This window comes from Taeniopygia guttata, chromosome 3 (genome assembly GCF_048771995.1).
Source record: "Taeniopygia guttata chromosome 3, bTaeGut7.mat, whole genome shotgun sequence".
Lineage (NCBI taxonomy): Eukaryota > Metazoa > Chordata > Aves > Passeriformes > Estrildidae > Taeniopygia > Taeniopygia guttata.
This window is the reverse complement of record NC_133027.1, coordinates 22,523,137-22,551,097: the sequence shown is the minus strand read 5'-3', so window position 1 is coordinate 22,551,097 and position 27,961 is coordinate 22,523,137. Positions and strand designations below refer to the sequence as shown.

At 43.0% G+C, this 27,961-nt stretch overlaps 1 protein-coding gene across 2 annotated transcripts; it reads right to left on the bottom strand.

The window, feature by feature from the left end:
- On the bottom strand, positions 1-27,942 carry KBTBD11 (kelch repeat and BTB domain containing 11). 2 transcript variants are annotated; one of them, XM_030267318.4, is made up of 4 exons: positions 27,390-27,942; positions 25,155-25,257; positions 13,112-13,243; positions 1-12,672 (listed from the first exon to the last, which is right to left on the bottom strand). In XM_030267318.4, exon 4 carries the CDS (start codon positions 12,595-12,597, stop codon positions 10,825-10,827), a length of 1,773 nt encoding a protein of 590 aa, XP_030123178.2. In that variant the 5' UTR covers positions 12,598-12,672; positions 13,112-13,243; positions 25,155-25,257; positions 27,390-27,942; the 3' UTR covers positions 1-10,824. The 2 variants fall into 2 exon arrangements, with proteins under 2 accessions (XP_030123178.2, XP_030123180.2); XM_030267320.4 differs by lacking the exon at positions 25,155-25,257.
- Between the last annotated feature and the right edge of the window lie 19 nt (positions 27,943-27,961).

Below are 27,961 nucleotides of genomic sequence, written 5' to 3'. Positions count from 1 at the left end.
AACAGTTTCACTCCTTTTTATTCTGGTCAGGTTCACAGGAAGAAAATATTCTGTTCACATGGAGTAAAAAGTTGAAACAGTAAAATGCATTTCACAGTATTAGTCAATACTCCCAAAGTCCTTTACTGATGAAAAAAACACAAACTTATTTCCAATCCCTAATGGGTTGAATTACCTTTCTCTCCCTCCCCACCCCCACTTTTCTCTTTGGAGAGAACTGAAGCTTTAACAGCGTTTCCCCAGTAATACATGGAATTTTACGGCAGAAAAACTAGGTCTTCTTGATGTCTCTACTTCCTAATGCAAGAGCAGCAGGAACTAATCATTCATTGTCCATAGAATTATCTGTCTTTATTCAACTATGTGCAAGCATATGAGTCAACATTAACAGGGAACTGTTTTCCTTGGTAATCTGCACCTGTGATTTCTTCTCGCTAAGAATGCTTCACTCAAGCCCCTTTTTGCTCCCATGTTCTCTTCCCACCTGCTGCCATCCGCCACAGCACAGCAGTGCAGAATCCCTGTGCAGCACTGAGGCAGATGAAGTGCTGCAGTCACTCAGCTGGCTCCTTTGCCTTTTTTAGTGCTCCCAGAGAGCTGGGAGAGTTCAAAGAAAGTGAACCTATTGCCTGAATCCCTTCACATTTAAACTGTGCAGAGAGAGCCTTGGGTCTGATGAGGAGACCTACACTCCAGCTGTTTCAAATACAGTAGCAGCATCAAGGATAGCCACTGCAAATCCTGATTTTTTTACTGCCCCTTCAAAAATAACTTTTACAAGTTCTTTTGTACTACATATAAGCTGAGCTTTTTTCTTGGCTCTTGGGAATGAAGGGCAATCTTGTAATTTGAGTAAGAGGAAGACTGGAAGTGTGCTCTCCCCAGAGACCTACAAAGGATTAACATCTGAGCCGCTGTGCCTCTCTTGTTTTTGCGAGAGGGAATATACACCTTTGCTCAGGGAATATACAGTTTTGCTCCCTTCTGCAGGCACTGAGCCCAGCAGTCTGGTCAGGAAGGCAGTGCGAGCAGGAACAAATTCTGCTCCCCATGGCCTACCAGTTGTTGCTTACAAGAGAGTATGAGGTGAGCAGAAACTTCCTCTTCTTGTCTGGAGGCACAATGGCCCTAGTTAGCCTGGGATAAAAACATGTTATAGGCATATGTAGTGACAGGTACTGTGGCACACACACCTACACACCAACAACCTGCTCATAAAGTCTGGTGTAGGAATGACAGCAGGTATGATGAGTTAAATGACAGGCTGGGCTCCTTCCCATTAGTGTGTCAGCCAGCTGAGTAAGAGCCAGCATTGACCAGGCTTGTCAAACATTCCATATGCACTACCATCATAGCTGTATACTCCAACTCTGTCAATGGCAAACCAGATTTGGACACAGTCAGAATCTACATTTAAATAACACTGGATTACTTGAAGAAGCACTTAAGAAGGAAATATGAAGGGGGCTAATTAATTAGGGTGTTTCAATTTTTCTTTCAGGAAGTATTTTGAAATACACCATTTGTTTTAGAATAGGGTGATAGAGTACTGCACCTCCAAGGTGTGTTACTGAATCACACAGTCAGAATCACCATTTGCTTTCAGCAGATACACAGGAGCAGAGAACTTCAGTAGGAATGTAAAGCAAAGAGGTTAATCTTCTTTTAATTAGCCCATGGAATTTCTCACACCATGCTGCTCCAAACCCAGGAACTCTCTCATGGACCTGCATGATTTTGCATTTTTCTAATAGTTTAAAATGTATTTTTAAGATGACTCTCTGCCTATCTAGGACTTAATTATGATCTAAAAAGAGACTGGCAATGATGGAAAAACTTTATTTGCCTTAGCTGCATTCACTAAAGTTATGTTTAATCTCAGGTTTTATTTCTCTAGTTCTAACATTCTACATTTTTCTTTAACTAGAAAAATATAGGAGAGACAAATGATCCATCATTGAGGATGATAGATCCTGTACAGAATAGAAAAAAAATCCTACAAATCTTCTACTGTCAAACTCTGCAATGATTTTTCACATGTGCAACGAACTGCAAATCAGTGGGGTCAGGGAACAGAATTGGACGAGACATGGAGATGGGGATTGTGATGACACAGGAAAAAAGAACCACCTTCATCAGTAATGCTAACAAGTTGTCAGTAAATTAGTCCCTGATCACTGAGATAATGGTATCTAAATGATGCGGGAACAAACTTTATTCTGCCACGGTTTGTGCTCTTACTTTATTCCTCAAAGACCTCCTAGCTGGTCGATACTTTAATCCTGCAGTTCCTTTTTCCTGTAGCTGCAGTTCTGAGGTGACTTAAAGCTCAGGTCAGCTTAACAAAAGGTGTCGAACTCTTGCCTTAAGTCTGCATTATGACTAATTTAATTGCTCACAACTTTCTCTATTTCCTTAGGAAGTGAACTGCTCATGGTTCCATTTTGCCAAAAAACAGATGCATTAAGTCTTCCACACTTCATCTAAAAATTTAGGGCTATATTAAGGGAAAAAATATCAGGCTGTGGAAGGAAAGTTTGCTTCCTGAGGAAAGGAGTTTCAGTGATTTGCAATAGGTAATATTTCCAAATTTCCAAATTCACAGACTCCCTGTGTCACATATTGAAATGTTTGAGTAGAGAGACAAATATGTACAACCTCTAAAGGGGAAAAAATGATAATGAGAAAGGTAAAAAAAGAGAAGACTGCATAACAAAAGAAAAAAAAGGCAAAAAAGGAAATTTAAAAATAAAAGGAGGATAAAAAGTCATCACCTGCAAGACTCTCCATATATAAGCTGCTCAGCAGGGAATTTGAGAACTGGCACTGCCAGCACAGGGAGCACAGCAATGAAGGACATGGCACAGGACAGCCAGGCACGTATCATTTTCTCTCTCCTTCCCAAGGACCCTGCATCAGGACAGCTGTCATTCAGAGGATGCTCATTTAGCTCCTTCTGGTCACTGCTCACTGCCAGTGACCTGCCAGGCAGGTGTCACTGCTGCCAGGCACAGTCATGCTCCTCTCCCTCTGCCTTAGCTTGCTCACCAGCAGCTGCTCCAGTTGGGATTTATGGGATCCTCTTCACATTCACTCTAAGAAGCAGCCTGCAGGTACTGCCACATTTATTGCTTCCCAGCCTTCTTTTGGCCACATGCTGTTATTTAGCCCAGGACTTCTTTCTTCTCTTGACAGCTGCCTTGACAATGCAATCCTGAAACAGGAATGGGGTTTATTTCTAGGCATAGTCCCAGCACAAACACCTACTCGAGCTTCCTTTGTCCCCAGCCATGATAGGTACATCTGTCCATAGGCTGTAAACTCATGTTTGATGACATGTTGTTCACTTGATAATTACTCAGTATGACATGGGAGTTCACAGCTATACGTGACTTCCCTGTTTGCACAGTCTAGCAACTGAAGATTTGTCTTTCCAGCAAGACTTCTCTGCCTTCAGGGGAATACAGGCCAACCCATCTGCTTGCAGATGTTTTTATATGAAAAATTATTGTGAATTTTGAATATACAGACACAAGAGATGCATTATACCTGGAAATAGGTAACAACAGGGGATTTTGTATTCCCAGATTGAGAGGTCTTTGAAACCCAAATCTTTTGTGCTACAATTGTTCGGTTTACCACTTCAGAACTGGAAAATCAACCATGGCACAAGTTATTGGACCAAGTCACATAATTTATCAGACTACACCTGAAGCTTGAGCCTGGAGCCTAAGCATCCTGAGAGATGTAGGTGCAAAATGTTCAGCGAATCAAGCAGGAGTATAGGCTTGAGATAAACTTCATTGCCATGAAACTTCCCAATGTGTAGTTCACAACACAGAGAAAAATTAAGAGCTAAAAATTTATATTCTTGTGAAGAAAAAAAACCCCAAAACACATTCAAATGACTTACTGCTTGAGTCTTATTCAATCAGAGCTTTTATTTTTCTTTTCCAAAGGAAGTCCCCAATGATTTTATAACAGACTCAAAACTCTGGGGCTGAATGGAAAAAAAAAAAAAAAGGTAATCTAAGCTGTTTGGTTGAGCTATTCCAGATTTACCCTGGTTTAATCAGCAGCAGAATTTAGCCCTTCTTAAGAAAATGTAAGAAAGCCTGCATATTGCAAAAGGTAAGGAAATAAGAGAAATTTCAGCAAGTCCAATCCCATGTAGTCTACGAATACTGAAGTTTTCAAACAAGTCATATGACCTCATGTCAAGCAAAGTATCTGATGAGAAAATAAGAAGGAGACAAAGTAGGGAATTTAAATTGTATTTGATTCTGCTTTTACTTATGCTGCTGTAAATATACACCAGACAAAAATCTGACATGTGGGACATAATACAGGAGAGTATCCTGGAAAAACCTACATGTAACTTCAATAAATGAATAATGCACTTTAACATACTAACAACAACAACAACAAAAAAAAAGGAAATAAAAGTTAAGTGGAGTATATGCTAATCTGCATTTAGGAAAATGCTTTCACTGCAAAATATTTTAAGTTCCAAGCACCCAGGGCACTGTAAAATGAAAATATTCCTTTTTTTGCTTAGCCTTAGAAACATTTCCTAAATATTTACCTGTCTGATAATTTGCATAATTTTGTCTTTGCTTTATAAGAAAAAAATATAATACCACTTACTGATTGGATGGATAACAAAGAAAAAACAACAATTACCCAGAAATCCCTAATGGGGAGCATAAGCTTTTTTAAAGTATTTATTTCATTGCAACATAAATTGGGAGTACATAAAAAGCTTTGCCTATATATGCTTCAAAAATGAAACTATTAATACATCAGTTACACATATAATTCACCTGAACTGTGAACAGCGCCTAAAGAATTTGCATTAATCTGTTGAAAGTGGCAGCATCGACACTGTTATTTCATGATTTCAGATTTGTCAAGGGTTTATCCACTACAACTTGAAAACAAAGCAAGAGACTCCTGCAAAAGGTAGCTTAAACACCGTGGTGATTTGAGAAGCATTGCAGGTGTAAAATGGTAATAAGTAGCAATATAATTGGTAAAAACCTAACCTGTTCAAGAAAGTTGAAAAAAAACTGGCCCTATAGTCATCACTGTCTCAAGTACCAACTGTGATTCCCTTCCCTGCTATTTGTTTCAATTGGATATACAGTAGGTACTTTTGACTCTGAATTAATCTCTTCTGTCCTATCCCTCACTCCCATTTCTTTCCTTTGAGTAATTCATGAAAGTTAGTCTCCAAAAAAGCATGCTGTTGCAGTTTAACCCCAGCCAGCAGCTCAGCCCCCCACAGCCCACACTCCACACCCCACACTCACTCCTCCCAGTGATTTGGGGGAAGAGAATCAGAAGGGGGAAAGCGAGAAAACTCATGGGTTGAAATAAAGACAGTTTAATAACCAAAGCAAAAGCAGCACCTGCAAACAAAGCAGAACAAGGAATTTATACACTGCTTCTCATGGGCAGGTAGGTGATCAGCCATCCCCAGGGATGCAGTGCTCCAACACACATAGGACTTAGGAAGACAAACTCCATCACTCCAAATGTCCTCCCTTCCTTCTTTTTTTTCCCCAACTTTATATGCTGAGTATGACAACAAATGGTCTGCAATATCCCTGTGGTCAGTTGGGGTCAGCTGTCCCAGATGTGTCCCCTCCAAAGCCCTTGTGCACCACCAGCCTCCTCGCTGGTGGGGTGGGGTGAGGAGCAGAAAAGGCTTGGGCTGTGTGTGAGCATTGCTTAGCAACAATGAAAGCATCTCTATTATCATCACTGTTTTCAGCACAAATCCAAAATACAGCCCCATACCAGCTACTGTGAAGAAAATTAACTTGATTTTAGTCAAAACCAGCACTCCTGCTGATTCCTAATACCAGTGGGTTCATTCCAGCAGCTCTCAACATTCAGTAGGCCAAACCAAATGAAAAGTGTGTCATCACATACTCTGAGCACACAATTTCACTGAGCTTGCGTGTCAGTCTCTGCTTTTAGTAGCAGTAATATAGAGTCAGAATAGTTCCAGCAATGTAGTAAATGCATGGAACTATTACAAACTTGCACTACATTATCTCAGAGTAGGAGCTGAGGCAGGAAAGAGGTAAAAACATACTCTGCTACAATACTACTCAGACTTATACTATTGGAAATAGCCAAACAGGGCTGTTCTGCTAAACCAGTGCAAATCCAGTTTGCAAAGTAACAGCAGAAAAAAGAAAAATTAATACCATGTTTTTTTACTACAACTGCTCAACAGTACTACTGTTTACTCTTCTTGTGTTTTCTTAAATTTCTCAGGAGCAATGCTACTGGAAAAAAACAAAAAGCCCAAAGATAGGATTCTGTCTAGATCTGGATTCATTCCAGCAGAAAACATACGTATCAGTCCAGACACTGAGCACCAGCACCACTGTTAAGCTTTGTGATAATGAAAGTTAACAGATTTATGGAGCAGTCAGTGGAATACATGATGTAAATCAGGAAAAGCAATAGCCACTCATGAATAGTGGTTACTGGGATACAGCACTCTGAGAGCCGATCAAACAGCACAGGAGAGGTATGGCTTTCATGTGAGCAATTTATTCTTTTATCATTTTAAATTTAACCAGGTATTTATTTACAAAGAAACTTTCTGTGGATATAATTTACATCAGCAACTGCACATTTTTAGCCATTACTAGGGTATGACTAACATCCTCCCCATGTTGCTTAACAGTGCCAGTTTTGATCAAATGGGATTATTCTTTTGCCAATTACTTTTTTGACTTAGTTTCAAGTGTAAACAGAATCTGTACACATGCTTTTGCTGCATTTAAGATTTCTAGTTTACAGAACAAGTTAGCAGATAGAAACAGTAAAGTTTCATTTGTTAATAGCATTTCTTTATTTAAATTGGGATTTAGTTTGAGGTTCAATGAAGGCTTTTGGCATTTCATTATTAGGTACAGCAATGCCTCCTTACAAAAGTGGCACCCCTGAGAAGAACCCAAATTACCTGTTGGCTGCCCAGTATGTTTGGATGCCCAGTACAGTGCATGGACGAGCTCATCTAAGACTGGTAACCCAAAACACAGAGCCTATTTGCAAAAGCTTTCCAAAGAAAACATGACTGATTGTAGCAGCTTGTACTAAACCTATGTTGAATAGATAGGTGGGGCCTTCAATCTGTTCAGAACTCAATGTACAGGAGCCTATGTGTGTAAGCTTTCGGAGGATTTGCATGAAGCTTCCTGAGGAAGAGCCAGAGGTGCTGGTCCCAATGTACTCTCAAACAGCCATCGAGATCTGAGAACACACGCACACACACACACACCAACTGCAAGGCCCCAGTTCAGTCCTTACTCAGCTTACTGGAATTCAAATTCTTATAGGAAACCTAAATTCTCTAGCAGATGACCTTGAAAACAGGAATAGTCTAGGGAGGAAAAATTACTACCTGAAAAATTAGGGCAACTATCTCCTGTGTGTCCCCTTAAAATGGGAGGACTATAAGATTCACGGGGAAGAAAGACAGCAGGGCAGACAGACTGTGTCTCTCTAGCTAGTCTCAGATCAGCCAGTGAGGATGACTACCTTCATGACTGCCTGGACTAGTCCCAGTAGTTCCTTTAGCCCATTGACAAGCAGAGGGTGGGAGACGTGGACTGAATGCTTGCAAGCTAAGAAAGAACACACAGGTCTCCATGTTCTATGCAAATATGGTTCACTTCAGGCTACTCTAGAGAAAATGGCTGTTTTAAAAGCAAAACACATGCAAACACAACTTGAGGGTGGCCTGGCCTTTTGGTTTGTACCTAAAATAAACCCTATTACATCAGTGGTTTCTGGATATCCCATTTGGTAGGTAGATGTGGAACTGCTCTGAGCAGCTCCAAATGGGTGGAGGGGAACTGCTCAGCAGGTCCCCATGTCAAAGACATAGTTGTTGGTAGGTTTAAGTAAAACTGTAGGGTTCTGAAATGACAGTCTTTAAATGCCTGAAGACTACCTAAATTATGGTTCTAGTACCCAAGTTTTGGGGCAGGGAAGGGGTTTCTTTGTGAAGATAGAACTGGGGGAGAAAACAATTCACAGCAACATGCCTCAGGCCTTCCAGGGAGGAAACAGAGGCCACAGAGTAGGAAATCTGGCTAGAAACATGCCTCTGTTGTTAATCATCAGGCTACGACTACGCAGTGTGCAAAGGAAACAGGTTTGATAGACAGCTACTAATGAAGCCCAGACTCTCCCCACTAACACTGTATAAACAGTGAAAGCAGGTAAGCACTTGATTCAACTTTTTTAAAAAATAGGAGCTAGCAAAAACACAAACCACTGCAGGTTTTTCGAACGCTTATTACTGTAGAAATGTATTTCTTCATAGTGTACAGCAATAAGTATTGGAAGAAAGGATATGGTTCATTCTATTCCAAAAGTTTGTGGATTATTGTCACATCTTAAACCATGGAAACTTCCCAAAACACATTTAGAAGCATTTTCATGGCACTAGCAGAATGAAAATGCTTAATTAATAGGAATGCAAAACATGGTTCGATACCTCACTACACTGTAGCATAAGAACTATACTACATAAGTCTTTGAACTATGAAATTGCCTTGTATTGCAAGATAAAACAGACATTTCCTTGTGTTCCTGGTGATGCTACTATTTCAAAATCTGGCCTAGCACTTACATCTCTAGTTTAAGTATGCACCTAAGCCTTGCATTACACAGCTTGAAATACTTTCTACAGTTAACATAAAAATTATGCGGAAAGCAAACATGTAATTTTTCTTTCCTGCTCAAGCTACAGTGCTGTAATTTAATCTAGAGTCAATATTTCCAAGGATTCTCATCTGAGAATTAAATCAAATACTCTGTGAAGGATGTTAAATTCCACTGCACCAGCCTGTACTGAGGCTAAGATAAATGTCACAATCCGCAGGCCTACAGCTCCTGCCTGGCTGATGCTTTAATTAGCTCACTAGGGAACAGGCTCACTTGGCTAAGAACTTCTAGGACTGGACCACTGTTTTCTACAGATTGACTAACCAGATCAGCTGCATTAAAACCCTGCACAAAAACAATGAGAAGAGAAAAAACCACCCAAATAAAGAGAAGAAAAGAAGCATCTATTAAGTTCACTATTCTGTTTTGTACAGATGGTGTCTCATAGGACAGAGCCTGCTGCCTTCCTTTGGAACTAACAATTATGTGTAAGAATGCTAAAGTCCTGTTTAACAAAAACATCTTAATAAAACATAAAAAGATCTGCTTTTTTGATGCAAGGTCCCTATGTCTTTCTAAAATATGAATCTATACTAGAACTTTGAGTATAAAGAATTCTCTTCCACAGTCCATGCGAGTTCCATGCTGAATATACAGCAATGTACCAGCAGAAACACAGGTTATTTTTTCAGAAAAGGTTTCTCAGTGATTTACCATAAAGCTAAAACATTTGCCTTGCCTACTGATTTTTTTTAAAAAATAAAATATATAAAATAAATGCATGTGCCCTTTTCAATATAGTCTGTCTGTGTAGACATTTCAGGTTTTCCAGTTCTGAGTAACGTGACAAAAAGTGTGCTCCAACTTTCCACAGGCAGGAAGTTTTTTTTGTATGGTTTTGACTCATTTGGACGCTGCCCCACAAACAGCACTCTTGGGCAGTTTAGAATCACAATGACAGCGTACGCCAACAGCACGTACTGCAATTAACAAAGACTTATTGATTACAGCAATCATTAGTTCAAAATAAATAAAGCAGTCTCTCAATCAAAAGACGGAGAAGTAACATCATGCTAGTGCACAATATAATCAATATGTGTAGCACATTCCTATTTTCCATGTCCCCTATTGATGGTCTTGAAAATAAGAGGGAAAGGCCTTTTGCCACAGGTTGGTTTAGGTTAACCTTCCTTGACCTGCAGTTAATTAAAGAGCATATGAAGTACAAACTTCTTCCCCAGCTCTAGTGCCATACATGGTCATGTCAATTGGTTGCAATCTGAAGAGCTTCAGTTCATTTTTAATTCAAAATCTCTGATCAAGAAAAGTAATAAAAGAGTATCTTTTCATAGAGAAACCATTGCCCTTTTCAATTAAAGAACATATCAACATTTCATACCTAGCATAAAATGCCACATTTTAGAAAGGTAACTTGACTTTTTTTTTTCTTTTTCTTTGCATTCCAAGTAAAACATGTGGCTCACATTTGTGTTACTTAAAACATTAAATTTGGTATCTGTTAAATCATCTGTGGTTGAAATTCCTGGGACTAACACAGTGCCACAGCTTCCTTAAAGCATCTATTGCACCAGAAATGAAAGGCTGTGATGGAGATGTTCTTCCTATACTTTTTAAACACAGGAAATAGTTGGTTTAACATGAAAACAAATACAGCTAAACTATGTTGCTAGCAATGTTTATCGCTCAGTATCATTCCAGAGGGGAAAAACATCACAAATGACAGAAAAGTCTCCAGCCCAGATTGCAACTATGTGTAAACACACAACCAACACCAGCATCCCATTATGACACTGTTGTCAAGAATCTTTTGGAAATCCAGGTTTAAAAATGTTTTTCTCAGATTGGGGATTGGCACAAACATAATCTAGAGATTATCCTTTATAGCAGCTTTTACTTTTGTGTGCTTGGCTTTTCACACAAAGCCCAGCAAACATGAGAAGAGTTACAACTGAGTTAAAACCAGCTCAACATCTTGAGAGCAGAGAGGAGGAAAGCAGAAGTCCCTTTTCTCTGCAGACAAAACAGAGAGGGTCTCCTCTGTAGATGGCAGTTTGTGGATCTGCAATGCAACTCCCCTCTCAGGAAGCCAGAGCCAGGCTAGCCACCTCACAGTGGGAGGGAGCCCTCCTGGTCCCCTGTTTTGTCCACCCTCTCAGGCAGGGTGAGCACGAAGGGTAGGAGGACACCCTTGGCATCCAAGGGAGCTTTAAGAAGCTCCCCATCAAAGGTGCCCTTGAGCCCACCATCTGCTTCCACCTCACCGTCCTGGGCTAGGCTGAATCGAAGGGTGCCGGTCCGGTTGACGCAGTAGATGGTGTTGCCCAAGGGGGCACAGCGGAAGGGCTGGATGGGGCCACCGCTGGGCCGCAGGCTGGCGCACTGGCTCCAGCACTTGGCCACTGTGTTGTACCGGAAAACTTCAACGCCACCGCTCGTCCCGCCGCCTGGGCCCTGCTCCCCACCACGGCCACTGCTCACATCAAAGCGGTAGATGAAGCTCTTGAAGGCCACCATATCAGCAGACCGTCGGCGGCTGCTGTTGTAAGGGCACTCCTGCCACTCGTCACGCTTGGGGTCATATTTGAGCAGGCGGTAGAAGAGGGAGCCTCCTGACACATAGATCTCCCCGTTGCAAGTGGTGGCCTCGTGAGCCACAGCAAAGGCACCCTTGGGCAGAGGTGCCACAGGGCTCCAGCGGTCGGCCCGCGGGTCATACCTTTCCACAGTGAAGAGGCACTCACCCCCCACAGCATAGAGGTAACCATCCAGGGCCAGCAGCTTGAGCTGCGAGCGGGGCTGAGCCAGCGGCCGCACCTGGCTCCAGGTGTCAGTCAGGGGGTTGTAGCAGAAGACCTTGTCAGAAAGGCGGGCCCTGGGCTCACTGCCCAGCGGCCCCGTCACAATGCCCCCCGCAAGGAAGAGGTAGTTGTGGAGGACACACATGGCACAGCCCTTGGCATTGGCCTCCTCGGGCAGGCGCGTCAGCACCCTCCACTCACCGCTGCTCTCCTGGTAGTAGTGAATGAGGGAGCCACTCTCCTCCAGCGACACCACGGAGGAGGGACTCTGTGGCCGACTGCTCTCGCGGCTCTGTGGCCGGCTGCCACCACCCGGCCGCTCGAAGGCGTCGCTGACCTCGGCCACCAGCAAGCAGGGCCGGCCGGCATCCATGCGCTGCTGCAGGATGAGGTCCCGCTCAGCGCCACTGAGCCGGCCGTAAACGCTGGGCTCCCGCAGCACCTCCAGGTAATGGTCGCTCATGAAGCGATAGGCAGCCTCCCGCAGCTCCGCCAGCCGCTGCTTCTTGGCCAGGCAGAGGAGCTGGTAGCAGTTGCCGAGGCAGAGCTGGGCGCGCATGGCCTCGGCCGCACAGTGCAGGGCGCAGGGCATCTGCAGGACGCGGGCACCGCTCACCACCTCGGCCAGGTTGTCGTGCCGCACCTCGCCCATGCGGGCCGTGTACACGTAGTCGATGAGCAGCCGCAGCGCCCCGTAGCTCACCCCCTTCACCCGCAGGACGTCCCGAGAGGCGCGGGCACGAAAGTAGTCACTCTTGGCCGCCAGCACAGACTTGTGCGCCCGAATACGGCGGCCCGACACCTCGATCACTAGGTCGGGCTCCTCCGCCGGTCGGTCCCGTGGTCCCACCACCTCGTCATCCTCCTCCTCCGGCTGGCGGACGGCGTTGTTGATCTCCCACTGGCTCTGCACCACTCGGCCGCCGGCCGCGGGCGGCTGCGGCTCGGCAGCGGCGGCGCTGAAGCAGAGGGAGGAGCTGAAGCCGCAGGGGGTGGCCGGCGTGGGCGGCGGCGGCGCGGGGGGAGCGCCGTTCGCAGCCCCGCTCTCCTCCTCCTCCGGGGCCGCGCCGCTGCCCTCCATGGAGCCGCGCTACCTGCGCCGGCGCCGCGCCTGGTCCGTGCGGAGCGCTGCCGGCCGCCGCGGCGCGGCCATCACCTGCGGGACGGACCAACAGCGCTCAGCATCTGCGCCCTCCTCCGCTGCCCCGCGGCCTCTTTCCCCCCCGCCCCCCTGGATTAGGATTCGGGGCCGCCGCTCTCGCAGGCGGGACCGTCTCTGGCTTCCGGGGCTAAACCGCAGCTTCTCCTTTCCCTGGGGGATCCACCCTGCGGCTCGGCCGCCTCCCGCGGCTAACTGCGCTAGCTGAGCCCCTGAAAACCTGAGCTCTTTTGGTGGGACGGGGGATCGCCCCGATGAGCACCTCAACAGCCTGAAAAGCAATTCTGGTTTTCCCGTTTCTCTGCAGAAATTTTAAGCAATCTGCAGGCACTGCAATCCTTCTCAAGATAACTGGTCCCCTCTACACTGCACCGGGTGATGAGCAAAAATCTCCTCTAACGGCAGATACTTACGAGTTCTGTCAAAATGTATTCACCTTGTGCAACTGTTTCAGTGGAAGGCTGAGGCTGCAGTCTATTCTGGAAGGCGATTCCCCCCTAGCCAAATTTGACTTTGCATGACCTTCAGGAAGTTCTCTTCACATCAGTGTTCCTCATATGCAATCCCCCTGTTTAAGAGAAAAAGATTATTATTTTTAAAATCGATAGATTCTCTGTTTAGTTAGAAGTTTGGGAGCGTTAGTTATGTCTCCTTTAATAATGTATCTAGAATATCTTAAAGACACTGTAAGTATGCTAACAATCCTATGTGTTTACAAAACACATCAAAGTACTTTTTCTGTGCTTGGGACAAGAGCAATCTCACATTTGTGTAGCAGCATATGTAGCTGTAAAGCATTAGCAAGGTGTTAATCAGACTTCATAAAGACTGCTTCGTGTCTTTATTCAAAGATTCTGTTAATAAAAAGTAGAAGCAAGGAAAAAAATCACAATAGATAATTAGAACATGAAGTATCTTGTGGGAAAAGGCAGGATACAGGGAGAACACAGCTGTAAGTAGGGTAGTCCCTGTCATCACAATCACCACCCAGCTGTGCCTTCATTTCACAAATATAGTTTTTAGAATTTAATGAAGTGCCATTTCTTTGCCTCATGTTTGTTTATGAATTTCCCAGACTTGGAACCAAGCATCAAAACTTGGTTTAAGTTTTGATGAGTGATGCATAAAAATTGTCTGAATGTACTTAACATAATTTAATAAGTATCTGCAGTCCTGATTCTATTTTAAGGAGGTTATTAATTTCCATTAAAATCCCCTTTGTCAGTTTTTTCACAGTCCTCAAGGAACACTCATTTCTATGTAAAATATGGATTGTGGCTTCCTTTTAACAGACATGATTCATTTACCCTGTTAAATTAGCATTAGGGAGATTTAACTTTTTAATTTTTTTTTTTTTTTTTTTACTGAAAGCATGATTGGTAAATGACATCGTCTGAAAATCCCTGGCACAGACAGGAAATCTAGAAGCCCACACTTGCAATGCAAACTTTACTTAAATGGTAATATCAGTCTTCCCGCATGGCGATTTATTTTGTGTACTTGCTCAGTAAAGGGCTTTCTACTACATCTGATCACATTAAGTTAGACTGAATCAATGCTAAGGCTTCATTTTTGGGTATTGGAGACTTTCAGACCACAACAACAGCATTTTAAAACTTATTAGAATTAGTAGATTTCACCAAGTTTGTATTCCTCATCTGAGTGTCTAAAAACCTGGGACTTAGGAACTTTCTCTGGCTGTATGAACGTTGGCTAGCTTTAGTGGCAGACTTCCTGCTGTCCAAACCCAAATGCTGTAGAGGTCAAGCTTTACTGAGTTTTCTCAGTACAGTCTTAACTAGACAAAAAGATCTGCAGTGATCTGTGCACACTCAGTGTGTCTATAGAAGATGTACTGGGCAGAATCCCTGTTGATGTGATTATGTTTTTCATCAAGTCTTAACAGTACACAGAGCAACTACTGCAACTAAGAATACTCTGGCCATTCCTGACACACCCCACTTCTAACACCACTTCTACTTAGGTACCTACAAGAAGGATTGAGTAGCTTCACACAGTTTCAAGCTATTGGTCATGGCTTGATTTTGCAAGTCAAACTATAAAGGAAGAATGAAAGAAAATGCTATCAAAAATTAGAAGTATGGGTGATTAAATGTGAAAAGTCAAAACCAGTAACTCTAATACCAGTAGTGGCATTCCCCGCCTCACACAGCCCCCTGAATAATCAGGCTAGCCCAGAGATCCAAGGCTTTGAGGGGAGGAATATCAGGAGATGGCAAAGATTTCCAAAAGAGGCTCTTACCCCGGAATAAGTTGGTTCAGCTCTCTTTATTCTGTGATGTCCTAGGGGAGAGCGGGGCAAATGAGAACGAACAGGAAATGTCAGGGGTCTATATAGGTTTTGGACAGGGTGGGCTCCTCTGGCTCTCTGCCAACCCTGTAGGGGCAGGAAGGAGGGTCTGGGGTTATCTTGATCAGAGTCACAGGGTCCCGGGGAAGGGGCACAGAATGCTCATGAGCTCAGTGTAACACAGTAGTATCTCTCTTCAGTGAAATGTATTTCTTGTATTATATCCCAAAGGAAAATCACCATTTAGAATATTCAAAGAAGTTAAAACAATAACCGGAAAAACTTATCTTTTCAACTTTCTCAGCTAATGGGAAAAGAAAAAAAAGGGTGAGATTCTCCTCAAGCACAGTAATGATACCTTTTCCCATATTCAAATATCTGCTTGGTTTAGAAGTTTGATTCAACACATTTGAAATGTTATTGAGAAAGAAGCTTCTAACAAATGTCTGTGTTAACTCACTACAATTCCCCTGAGGAATTGCAAGGATAAGGAAGGACTGATGGCATTGCTTGCTAATGGGAAGCAGCAGAATTATGAAGAAAATTATCCTCTAGCATATCCAAAGGTAATTACCAAGAATATGCTGAATTTTATGCTGAGCATGAGAAGGACTTAAAGTACCACGTACAATTAAGGCAACAAGGAACAATATGGGGAAGCTCAAGACTTAGAAAAGCTGAAAGAGGGTTTGGAGGATTTTGCCAATGATAGCAGTGACCATGACAACAATGACCATGACAGCAATCCCAGCACCTCTGTCTAGTTGAAAACAAAATACAAGAATTATACAAAGATGAAGCTGAAAAAACAATTCAGAGAAGCAGTGGAACCTTGCCACTATTGAGCAACACAACTGATCTGTGTTAAAAGGTCATGGATTTAGTATGAAACAGGAAGATGCTGAAAGGGCCTGATGGAAATACAATACTGAACTCCTCCTCCATTCTTTCTTACCTACAGTGATCAAAGAGTTGTACTGCTGTTCTGGCAACACAGAATATCCAAGAAGTACAGAACTGCAGAAGATACTTGATAGCTGTGATAATTCAGAAGAATTTGACCACCCGACGATCTCATTTGGCTTAAAATAAACTTAGTTTTAACATTTTTTCAAAACTCACAAACAGGATAGGTATTGGAAAAGGAAGCAATCTCTTGAGATTGCTACATGGTACCTATGGACTGAGGTCACCTTTTATAATGGGGACTTTTAAGTCAGAAGCTGAATTACTTGGTCTGAAAATGTTTTCATTATCATGGGTTTGGTCTAGGGATGATGTAATGTTAATGGACAGAGGAGCTGCCAACAAACATGAACTGTATTTACAGACTTGGCAATGACACACAATACCCTGAATGTGTGGCCCCAACCTCAAATGCTGTGAGACACTGCTCAAGTAACAGCACAGATAAGAAGGCACAGTTTTTCTGACAGAGAAACTGTAATAAAGAGCTGCAGGTAAAGTTTCTTGGCATTGCATTCATTTGGCAGTCCTTCTGATAAAATCCAATTAAATGCTTGTATTGAATTGTTCTCTCCTCGTTTTTCTTGTGCAGTGCCAATAGCCTTTGATCCAAACCACCTCCTCCAGCAAGACCCATTTTCTCCGGGGAATATGTGCATGTGGGAGGAACTGGGTTACTTCTCTCCAGTTCACAAATGGAAACAGCTCTGACTCAGTCTCATGGTAAATAAAAGCAGTGCTTTCCCTACCATAAGCAACTCTAATTTACATAAACAGGCTATCCTCTCCAACAAACTTACCAGTTCAGAAATGACAGAATACCATTCTGCTCCACCTTAGTCCAGAAAAAATGCTTTTATAAAAACTTGAACTGCCAAATTTTTACTTCAGTAGAGAAGTCCCTTGGGATAGGGGTGTAATCTGATTGAGATGATTAAGGCTCTGTGTACTGTCTAAAGAGGTAGGATCATCAAAAGAGAAATAACATCCCGTATATTTATTTTAAAAACTAAACAATGACTTGAAAGTAGAACTGGCCAGGGTGAAATCTAGGCAGTGTCAAGCGTAGAGTGGTTTGCATACTTATAAAAATAGTCTGCAACACTCCTGGTCACTGAGTAGATCTGTGAAATTTGGAGGAAAAAATGTTCTCTTTGCAGATGGGGAAAATATCTGGAGCATGAAGATGCCATTTCTCTGAAAGGTCCTGTACTGTTGGATCTCATTACAGATTTAAACTCTAAATCTTAACCACTTGATTAACCTCCTATTTGTAAGAAAAGAGTACAATTGTCTTTCAGTGTGCCACCTCAAGAAAAACAGCATAAAGAATAATTTTTTTCTCTCCCTTTTTTAAAGTTAGGTATGTTACAATCCTAGTGCCTTGCCCTGACTGCTGGATATATGGCTTTTATAGTATTGCCTTCACACTCATGTGTGGATGCAAATTTTGACCTCTCAATGTGCTCTAATTTTTTGACAACATGTAATAGAGGTATGAATTGGTCTTTATCTCATAACTACAATATTTTCATACAACCACAAAAAAAAAAAAAAAAACATTTAAGAATTGCAGCTTTTGACTACAGACCACACAAAAACCATGTGGACAGCAGTTCCTCATCAGAAACTCAGAGGGAGAAAAGGCTGTGTGCGTTTGGGCAGGGAGGAAGAGAGAGAGGAAATAAGTCATAATAAAAATATTATCAAAAGCTTGATTAAATCAATACTACAGCTAACAAATCTAAACCAAAAATATAGAAGATCTAAACAGTCATCATGACCAGAGAAAAGGTTTCCTAACAGTGATATCCATAGAGACAGACATTCTCTAAAAAGGAAACTATCTTTCTGAGTTCCTTCCAGTTTAGATTCTTCAGAAATAGTTAGGGAGGAGTAGTGCCTCTCAGGAGTTCTCACAACAAAAAGGAAATAACAGTCCTACAAAAGAAAAGATTAAGTGCAAGTTCTCTCCAATATCCCTCAGAGTAAAGAAAGTCTTGACAAAAAAAAAAAAAAAACACTCTGAAGTTTGAGTGATTACAATACCTTTGGGAAAAACTCCAGGGCTGATGTGGTGTCTTTATCACTAATGCACTACAGGTCAAGAGATAAGTATGGCATGACAACACCATACTAAATGTAACAACACTTTTTATGCAGAATTGCTGCTAATTCTACACATGGGCTCAGCTCACAGCTACACTTCTAAATATGAGAGCATGTGGTCATGTCTGTGATAAACTGAAGTTAGGTTGCTTCCATCACTTCTAGGGACAGCTACATTAAGTTGACAGCAGTACCAAACATACCAGCATGGTGCTACAGATGAAAGGATAAATGCAGTCCTTGAATGTGTGTAGGGAAATACAGAGTACCCACAAGGAAAACATTACCTTTCCTCTACAGCATTAGTATGTTTGCAATGGAACATGGTGGTTGAATGGATGGAAGCATGTACACTCAAGGCTTACATTTTGGAAGTAGCATTTAAAAATCTGTGAAGACAAAGATACCAAATTATTTCAGAGACATAAAAAAAACCACTTTAGTGAGAGACTCAGAACAGCACTTTGAAACCAGACAAAGGCTTACTCTGTCTCCAAAATGCACACCAGCTCCCATGCAAAAAGGTGATACCTAGCTTAGAAACCCTCTAACATCCACATGGATTTGGAGAAGAGGTGGTTTGTGCTAGTAGCCTGGAGAACTAGTACAGCAAGCCTTAGTCAGCCTGAGAAAGGCAGTGCTGACACTTCTTCAGGGCTTGGTATGTTTGCTCTGTGACTTGACTGCGCACAAGTGTAGGCACATGAAAATTCTGCATGCTGAAGGCTTTCTTAGGCTGGTGAAGAAACCCTAAGCAAACCAAGTGTAAGTGCAAACAAAACAAAAGGTTTATGCTGCTGAGGGGGAAAAAAAGACTGTTAGAGCATATTGTGGTTAATTAAAGTTTACCATAATTGATGGGGAGAGGGAAGGATGGGCTCAAGGAAATCTACAGAATGAAACCCAAAAGTGCATTCAGCTTAGAAAGATCCTGAGTGAGAAAACTGTCAGGGAATAAATATTCAAAGACAAAGAAGTATCCCATGGAGAAATACACATTTTTATCCTGCCACACACTTCTGTCAATACTGGATTATGGTTCATGTAGAAGGCAGGATGCTGATCTTCATGGACATTTCATGTGACATAGGAAGATCCTTATTCTAACGTGATGAAAGGGATCTTGAATATGTGCCTTGCTGGAAGGCATCTGGGAAGCAAGGGTAAATAAAACTAGACAGGAGCAGACTAGTTGATCTAGAAATCCTTTCTGACCTTAAATTCTGGAAATTGCCATACACCGGGAGCACTGACTTGAAGCAAAGCATCAGCTTGTGATGATTAAAAGCCTCATTTAAGCATTAGTGTGTAATGTACTGTAATGTGGTAATGTTGACTGCAGAAATGCTTTTCAGTATTAAACTGTATTGTCAACAAATTGCAAACATATTCAAAGTCTCTACAAACACTGTGGCAATGTTGGTACTAACAAAGAAGGAGGAGAATATCCACTGAGAAGCCAAGTCAAGCAAACAAGCAAATTTGTTTAGACAGATTTTTGAAAATGGAAGTAGAGTCAGCCTTGGTTCCGCATTCCAGAATAGCACTTGATCTCCATAAATGTACTGCACTCTGCCAACACACCTGCTCTGTATTGCATTTAATACAGAAGATGGGGCAACTTTTGGAGGAAATTAAATTCCTGCTCTAAGATAAAACTGGATTTTGCTTTTATATCATTATAGAAAGGACGTAGAGACTGAAGAACCCAAAGCACCATAAATCTGCCAAAATATGTCACCATTGTGCTTGAGAAAGACTGAACGTGAGAGGAAACAACAGACTTCAAAGGGAAGCAAACAGTCCCATTTTCCTGAGACTTACACCTAGGAAAAGAAAGTAAAAGAATAGACAATCATGAAAATGCTTTTTTCCCTAGACAATCTCTAGATCTGGTACTTAAAAGAAAAAAAGTCCTACTTTTAGATACTGAAGAGTTTCACTGGTTTATTGACAAACTAAGTAAGTGATGCTAAGAACGGCAGAAGTCCTTTAGATACAAAATGAATGGCACCCTTCTCATTTTTGGAACTCCTATATGGTTTCTTTGCCCAGATACTTCTTCAAACTTAAGGTTTACAGTCATTCTAGCTGCAACTAAAAATTATATTACAGGCAGTTTGATTTCAAGAAAATTCCAGGTTCCTGCAGACATTGTCTCTACACAGACTTTGGACTGGATTCAAATACAGAGAGACCCGCCACAGTGCTAAACATGACAAAGGCTGACTTTGAGGGCAGGTTTATCTGGCAGCTGGCAATGTAGCAAAGATGTAAGAGCTAAAACAGCCAGATCAGATAGCAGAGCAAAGCCTCCAGCATGACAACCTTAATCTGAAAGAAGGAAAGGAATCAGCTTGCCATGGCAGAAATGCTGCTGGTACACTTTGCTGTTGGTCCTATAACTGTGACCTACTAGATTACTCACAGGAGTTTTACTTCTTTTATTTTATTTCATTAAAATCAGGCCAAGGTGGAGAGACATAGGGCCAAATTCCCACACAGAATTAATCTGTGGGTGGGATGCACCTCCCAGTTCTCTTGCAAGAGAGACCGATGCTGTGTGTCTGAGCTGCACAGCATTGCTGATCTGCCTGTAACCAGCTCCTGGAATGGAATCTGGAACATACACACAGGCTCTGCACACTTATGCATGGGTGGGTACAATTAGATGCCAACTGATTTGGATCCTCAAAGATCAGCTCATGAGAGCTATCAAGGGCTAGTCAGTAGAAAAATACCAAAGACCATGGTGATGAAGTGCTTAGCATGTGCTAAGAATCAGGGGACTTTATTTCTTGCTTTGGGTGCCTCAGCCCAGAATACTCTACAAAATATACCTAAATTACTTTAAAAGATAGCAGTACTGACTTTTTCTGCTACTTTCTGTACAATAATTAGAGCTCTGACCAAGCCCCACGGGAAACTTGTCACTATCCCTTCCTTTGCCTGACAAGACTGAAACCCCCAAATATCAACCAAGTGCCCAAACCATCAAGTTTATGAAAGAAGGCTTACTCTCCTTCAGACTAAAGCCGTTATTACTTTTCAGAGAAACAATAAAAAATGTTTTTGAGAGTGAGGAAGAAGAAGAATCCTGAGTTCTGCTCCCTGCCAAAAAGGAAGTTTCTGTATTTCTTCCCATAGCCTTTAGTGGGTCAGGGCTCAGCTATATTGCTCTGAGATCTAAGCCATTCTGACTTGTGCTAGGATTGGAAACCACTTGTGCTGATCTCAAAGCAGAAACACATGCTGCAGTCATAGGTACTTTTTCAGCAAGCCTTTACTATCAAGAGTACCTGTAGGCTGTCAGCCCAGATTTCACCAAACAATTGGAATGCTTTTAGCAGCAATGACGCAACTGAGGGCTTAACAAAGTATGAAATGACTTTATGTAATCATTTGAACTAAACAGGGAAAGAAGAGAAAGTTGAATGTAATGCATGCTGTTTAAATTAGTAGAAGCTAACACTTGCTGACCATTCTGAGACAGAAATAAAACAGGTTTCTATTAAAATACTCTTATTTTCATGGGCTGACACTTTCTGCCTGGGATGCATAGCATTTTTACTATAATGTGAACTTCATATGCTGAGCCTGAGTTTTCAGGCAAACGCTTTCTGGCACTAATTTCTCTGACTAAGCTCTACTTCTGCAACAAGAATTTAGAGCAGGTAATTCAGTATCTCCCACTATAATGTTTTTTCCATTGAACAAGGCAAACAGGTATTTAAATTAAAGGGACAGTAAAGATTGCCTGGTTATCTAATCTAATTTCTGCAAGAACAGGCCAAAGAATTTTATTCTTGTATCAAGCCAGTAACTTCTGGATGAATTAGGTCAAAACGTTGTTCTGCTCAGATCGTTCACCTCACATCTATTCAGTTTCTCTGTTTTGGCCGATGGCCTTGATGGAAAAGCAGCTGTCAAATAGATCATTCTGAATACCTTGAAGAAATGTACATACTGCTTTTCACTTTGGAATTCGCCTTCCCCAAAATGATCCTTGCTCCTTCTGAAGAGACATGCAGAGTGGCAATACAACCACGCAGGGTGATTATGAACACAGGACTGTCCCATCTGCTTTTGGACTTTTTGACACAAGAGTAGAAGACTGTAGTATGTCTGACTAATCCATGACTCAAACTTATAATTTTCAAGTGCTACAGAATAAAGGGTTGCTAATGCATGCAGTTAAATATACAGCATGTTCAACAGTCACAGTGCTATCCTTGCATTTATTAGTTTGCCATTTGGACAGAGGTGTACAGCCAGGAGCCAGAATAAGAAGTAAGACTTTTACATCAGAATGCTGAACATAGAGAGATGTTTGGTTTTATGGTTATGATTTGGGAGCTGTGAGAAAAAGCTTAGATTCAGGGATCCTAGTTTGTGGTTCTGACCATTTAGAGATTTTGATGTTTTCAGTTAGAAGTCTAAACTTTGGTTGCTTCTGACTAGAAAGATTTTAGATACACATCAGCAACATCTCAAAGCAGATACTGAGGCTTTTCAGCCACTGTCATGTGAAAAGCTGCCTGATTTTGGGGGTAAAATCCAAGTATTTATTTCCCGTAAGGCTGCAAAATGTCTTGGCAGAAATACTGTCCAGATATTGGACTAAAAGATTCTTCCAACTCTCTTGCCTGTCTCAAAGGTCATTCACAGAGAATGAGTGGTATAGACCTTATTCTGAACAAGAAGCAGCATCAGTGAGTTTTATCACATGAATGCACATGAACAGTCTTTACCCTTGTTTTCCTAAGATCAAAATTTAAAACTTCTTGGGGCACATGGCACTGACAAACTCCAAAGCTCTCACTACAGTACACTCAAATAACATTTACGTTTGCTGTTTGTGCATCTATTGTGGAAACCAAACTTCAAAACTCAATTATCAATTGCTGTCAAAGAAGTATGTTTGTGTACTGTTCACTTCCATGGCTTTGAAGAGAATTAGGCTTGTGATAGTAGCCTGCAACAAGAAACTGCCACTTAAGTTTCACAGACAATTCTGATAAAGCCAGAGTCTGCCATCACCTTAAATCCCAACCCCACTCCAGTCAAGGAAAATTCCCATTAACTTCATGAGCATCTGGATTTCTTACACTGCTGTACTGGGTTTACATGGCAAGGTTTTGGCAATGGGAGGGCTGCAGAGGTGGCTTCTGTGAGAAGGTGCCAAAAGCTCCCCCATGTCTGACAGAGCCAGTGCTAGCCAGCTCTAGGACAGACCCTCCACTGGCCAAGGCAGAGCCCATCAGTGATGGTGGCAGCACCTCTGGGATGATAGAGTTAAGAAGAGGAAAAAGTTACTGTGCAGGAGCAGACTGCAGCCAGAGAAGACAGGACTGAAAATATGTGAAAGAAACAGATCTGCAGGCTCCAAGGTCAGTGCAGAAGGAGAGGGAGGAGGTGCACCATGCACTGGAGCTGAGATTCCCCTGCAGCCCATGGTGAGGCAGCTCTGCCCCTACAGCCCACGGAGGTTAATAAGATCCAGGAAGAGATCCACCTGCAGCTGGTGGAGGATCCCACATGGGAACAGGTGGATGCTGTGGATGCCATGACCCTGTGGGAAGCTCACACTGGAGCAGATTTGCTGGCAGAACTTTTGACCCCACGGAGGGCCCATGCTGGAGCAGTCTGTTCCTGAAGGACTGTACCAAATGGCAGGGACTCATGCTGAAGCAGTTTGTGAAGAACAGCAGCCCATGGGAAGAACTTATGCTGGAGAATTTTATGGAGAACCTTCTCCTGTGGGAGAGACCCCTTCCAGGAGCAGGAGAAGACTGTGAGGAAGAAGAAGCAGCAGAGACAATGTGATGAACCCCCACAATGCCCAGTCTCTCTCTTCCTGTACCACAAGGGGTGGGGAAAAGGTTAAGAATTCAAGTGTATAGTTAAGCCCCGGAAAAATAGAAGTATGGTGGGAAGATGTTTTTAAGATCTGGATTTATTTCTCATTATCCTACTCTGATTTCCCTAAGTCAACTTAGTTTTGCTTGTAACAGTAGCTGGTGAGTGATAGCTCACTGTGCTTATCTTGACCCACGAGACTTACACCTAAATTTTCTCTCTCCTGTCCAGCTGAGGAGTAATAGAGCAGCTTTAGGAGGCATGTGGCATCCAGCCAGGGTTAATCCACCACAACTGTACAGACAAATACAAACGGTAGCTTTTTTTTTTTTTTTTAACTAATGCAATGCAGTGAGTTGCAGTAAAAGGAAAGATGAAAGAAAGCTACAGGATAAGAGAAAAACTCTCCCAAGAACGGATTTGTCTTTGACAGAATCAGAACATTAGTTTCACATGCCACTCCCACAGCAAAGGGTTGGCTTTTAGTTCTTACTGTCTAACACCTAAAATATGGGTTGCAGAAATAATAGGTCATTTCCAGAGCTAAGGGCCTGTTTTTTCAATCTACTTACAAGAAAGGGGGAAAGAGAAAAAAACAGAACTGCTTTCAAGAAGAAAAAGACAGAACTATTGTGAAACTCTGACAGGTTGATAGTTTGAAATTATTCACAAGTCCAGGACCCTGCCAGCAGTTAGAGATCCAAAGCTGAGATACAAAACTTACCTAGCTCCTTAAGTATTCCTGGAGGAGTAAGTGTCCAGAAAAACAACTAAGAGCTTGTGCTAATCTATGAATGCATAAATGTAAAATAACTTCAATTAATGCAAATCATGTTGTGACAGACAACGTAACAGCATGGAAGCTGCTTGACCAACATGTGCTGACTTGTATAGAAAGATTGTGGTTTCTGGCATGTTTCCAAGTGAGTTAAAAAAGGCTGTCAACCAGTTTCAGCCAGAGGCACAGCAATGGCAGCTTGTGAAAATCACACCTGAAAAGCATTTATGTGACACATCTTTCTTCTCTCCCTGACACACGGTACAAAATCTGTAGAACCACTGGATTTTTCTTCGTGCTTGTTTTGCATTAAACAAACTGACTTAACCAATCATGAATCCTGCTATCCTCGCTGATGAGATAAACTGGGAAATACCAAATGTATAGTGCAGAAAAAAAAATACCCAACCAGCTCTTTTTTGCATTAACACTCAATCAAACATATACAATACTGACCCAGTCTTGTAATGCTTCCGAAGCCAAAACTGCCAGTTAGCATCCAAGGAGCATTTTAGGATGAAGGAAAGGGTGCAGCATTACCAATCAATTGGTCCTGATCCTGCAGAGAGTTACAGACAGATTTAAACACTGTTCACAGGACTAGCCCCACTTGTAATGCCAACATCTGCAGTGTCAACTGAGTGCTTGCTTAATTAAGTGCAGGAGGAAGGAAAAATCTCTGTGCATTTACTGTGTTGCCACATGGTGAGGAGTTCTGGCCCAGGGAATTGGGCAGGAATGTACAGCCCAGGCTAGGGAAAGAGCAGGGTCCCTTCCTGCTCAGTAAGAGCTCAGTCACACATGAGGTTAAACTGGCTGTCAAATCCTGAACTGCTATAAGGTAATTCTTCTTCAATGAAAGGAACTAATCATGCCTGCTCACTGACAAAACAACACTGAAACCAAACATGAAGCTGAAACAATAGATGATGACAATTTCACTGAAAAATAAAACACCAAGAGTAAAAATGTCATGTCCTGAGAAGGCTAATGAGATTTAATACAATGAAAATGGGCTCATTTTTTTAAATGGGTATTTTCAAGGATGTGAAGTGGCATAAAATGACTTCTCTGCTTCTGTTCAGAGGCAAGAAATAGACTCCCAACTGCAATGCTGTACAGTGTCAGTAGGGATAAACAGAAAAATCCCTGCAGAATCCACAAAGGATCCCACCAAGGAAAAATAGTATTAAAAAAAAAAAAAGTTTAATTCTACCTTGAAAGAAATTGCAGGATTTCCTTTCATGTTTTATTACACCCTTCTTTAGCAGTCAGCTGCCCCTAATATCCTCTTGCAACAGGATACTACAGGATGCTGAAACCCCTGGTAAGTAGGATCTGGATGCAGTCATCTCACCACATTGTCATCTCTATGGTAACCTAGGCCAGCCCTAAATACTATAATCCTGCTTTACTATAGTAAAGCCAGTTAATGACTTTAATTAAATGTTCCTGCCAAATAATGGTGCTCTGATATTTATTGACATTTCAAGTCTGTGCATCTCTTTGGACTATTTGTTATATTGAAAAGCGATGCAAACACAGCATTTGTAAAAGAAAGGAAGCTACTACAGATTTCAGCCTTTTGACATTATCAAGGTGCAGTCCTGCAAACTCCAGCTTCTAAGTTGCACCACTGACTTCCACTGCCAGGAGCGAGTCCTGCAGAGCACAGAGGAGCTGGGGCAGGCATGGGACCAGTCGTTGGCTCTTGGCAGGTTCTCATCAGACAGTGCCATTAGCAGTGGATGACCAGAGCATCCCACTGGCATGCACTGGATGTCCTAATTAAAGAGTGAATAAATGCAGTGTGATGGGCCCTGGGAAGAGACCCCAGAACAAGTAGAATGGGCCAAACAGTTAAACGAGGGAGGAAATATTGCTTTGTCAATACTACTGACAATTTAATTTTTATTTTCCATGAATATTTCACTTAATTCCTTTTTGGGAGACAGATGGTTAACTCCCTGGAAAACAGAGAAGCCTTTTTGCTTCTCAGATCATACAGAAAGATTGTTCTATTTTATTGCTATTCTATTTTTTATTGCCCTACTTTTTTCCCTAGCTTTTTGCTCCAGTTTTCTATTATTTGGTTTAATTGCTGTGGACAAGCTTTACAAAATATTATTATTTCTAGAGTGTTTTATTTTTTCCTGATGGGTGAAAAAAGTTTGCTATAGGATTTAATACTATCATTTTCTGTGCTATGTGTAAGTTTGGGTTCAGAAGTCTGCTTTTTGTTGGTTTAAATCACCAGACATAAAGATCTACCTACTGAAATTCAGATTAAGTTTTTTTTTGAAGCATCTTCCACCCTGCCAAATCCTGCACGCGTATGCTCACCCAGGGCTTGCGTGTGCTTCTGGTAGGATGAGGTAGCACGCCATGAAGAATTTATAGCGGAAAGCAATCTCCTGCTGTTACACATCCCTAAACGTTACAGAGTCATTAAGATATTTAACAGGTCAGCAGGATAAAAAAAATAATAATAAAATACGTAGGCATCAGGGTTGGCTCCCCTGCGACATAAGGAGAAGGCATATGGAGATATGCCCAGCCTCCCCGCTGCCCAGAGAAGGTGGATTAAGGGGGCCAGAGGGAAGAGAAAAGAAACACGATTAAACCTGACAGTGCTCCAGCAGCCCCTCTCACACACGCGCGGCTCCCGCGGCTCCACGTCGCGGTCCTTACCGGCAATATCGGCAGATGCGGGCACCAGCCCTCCCCCGAGGCTCCGCGACCCCGGCCCGCTCCGTCCCGCTGCCCCCCGCTCAGCTCTCGGCCGGGAGCCCCGCGCCGCCCGGGGCAGCTCCCGCGGGCAGCGGCCCCGCGCCTCGCCCGGCAGCGGCAGCGGGGAGCGGCTGCGAGCGGCGCGGCCGTGCCAGGCGAGGCAAATGGCTGAAGCGCAGGGCCGGGCTGGCGGAGGGGCCGGGCGGGCGCGGGGCCGCGCTCAGCCCCTTTGTTCGCCCGGCAGGCGGAGGGAGGAGCGGGCACGGACCTGTTGCTGCTGCTGGCGGCTGCCGGCGAGGGGCAGCGGCCGAGCCGGGAGCGCCGCGGGCTGAGGCAGGCGCGGCCCCGCGGCGCTGAGGCGGGCGGGCGGCGGGGCGGCCCCACCTGCCCGCGCTGAGGAGAAGCTCCCCCCGTGTGGCGCCGGGCGGGGAGCGCCGGGTCCTCCCTCAGCTCCGGGCGGGGCCGGGGAGCCGTGCCGGGGGTGCGCGGGGTGGCGGCGCCGCTCCGTGCGTGAGGCAGGGCCGGGGGCTTTG

Coding starts and splice junctions, on each gene's coding strand:
- KBTBD11 (XM_030267318.4), bottom strand. CDS start 12,597: ATGGAGGGCAGCGGCGCGGCCCCGGAGGAGGAGGAGAGCGGGGCTGCG.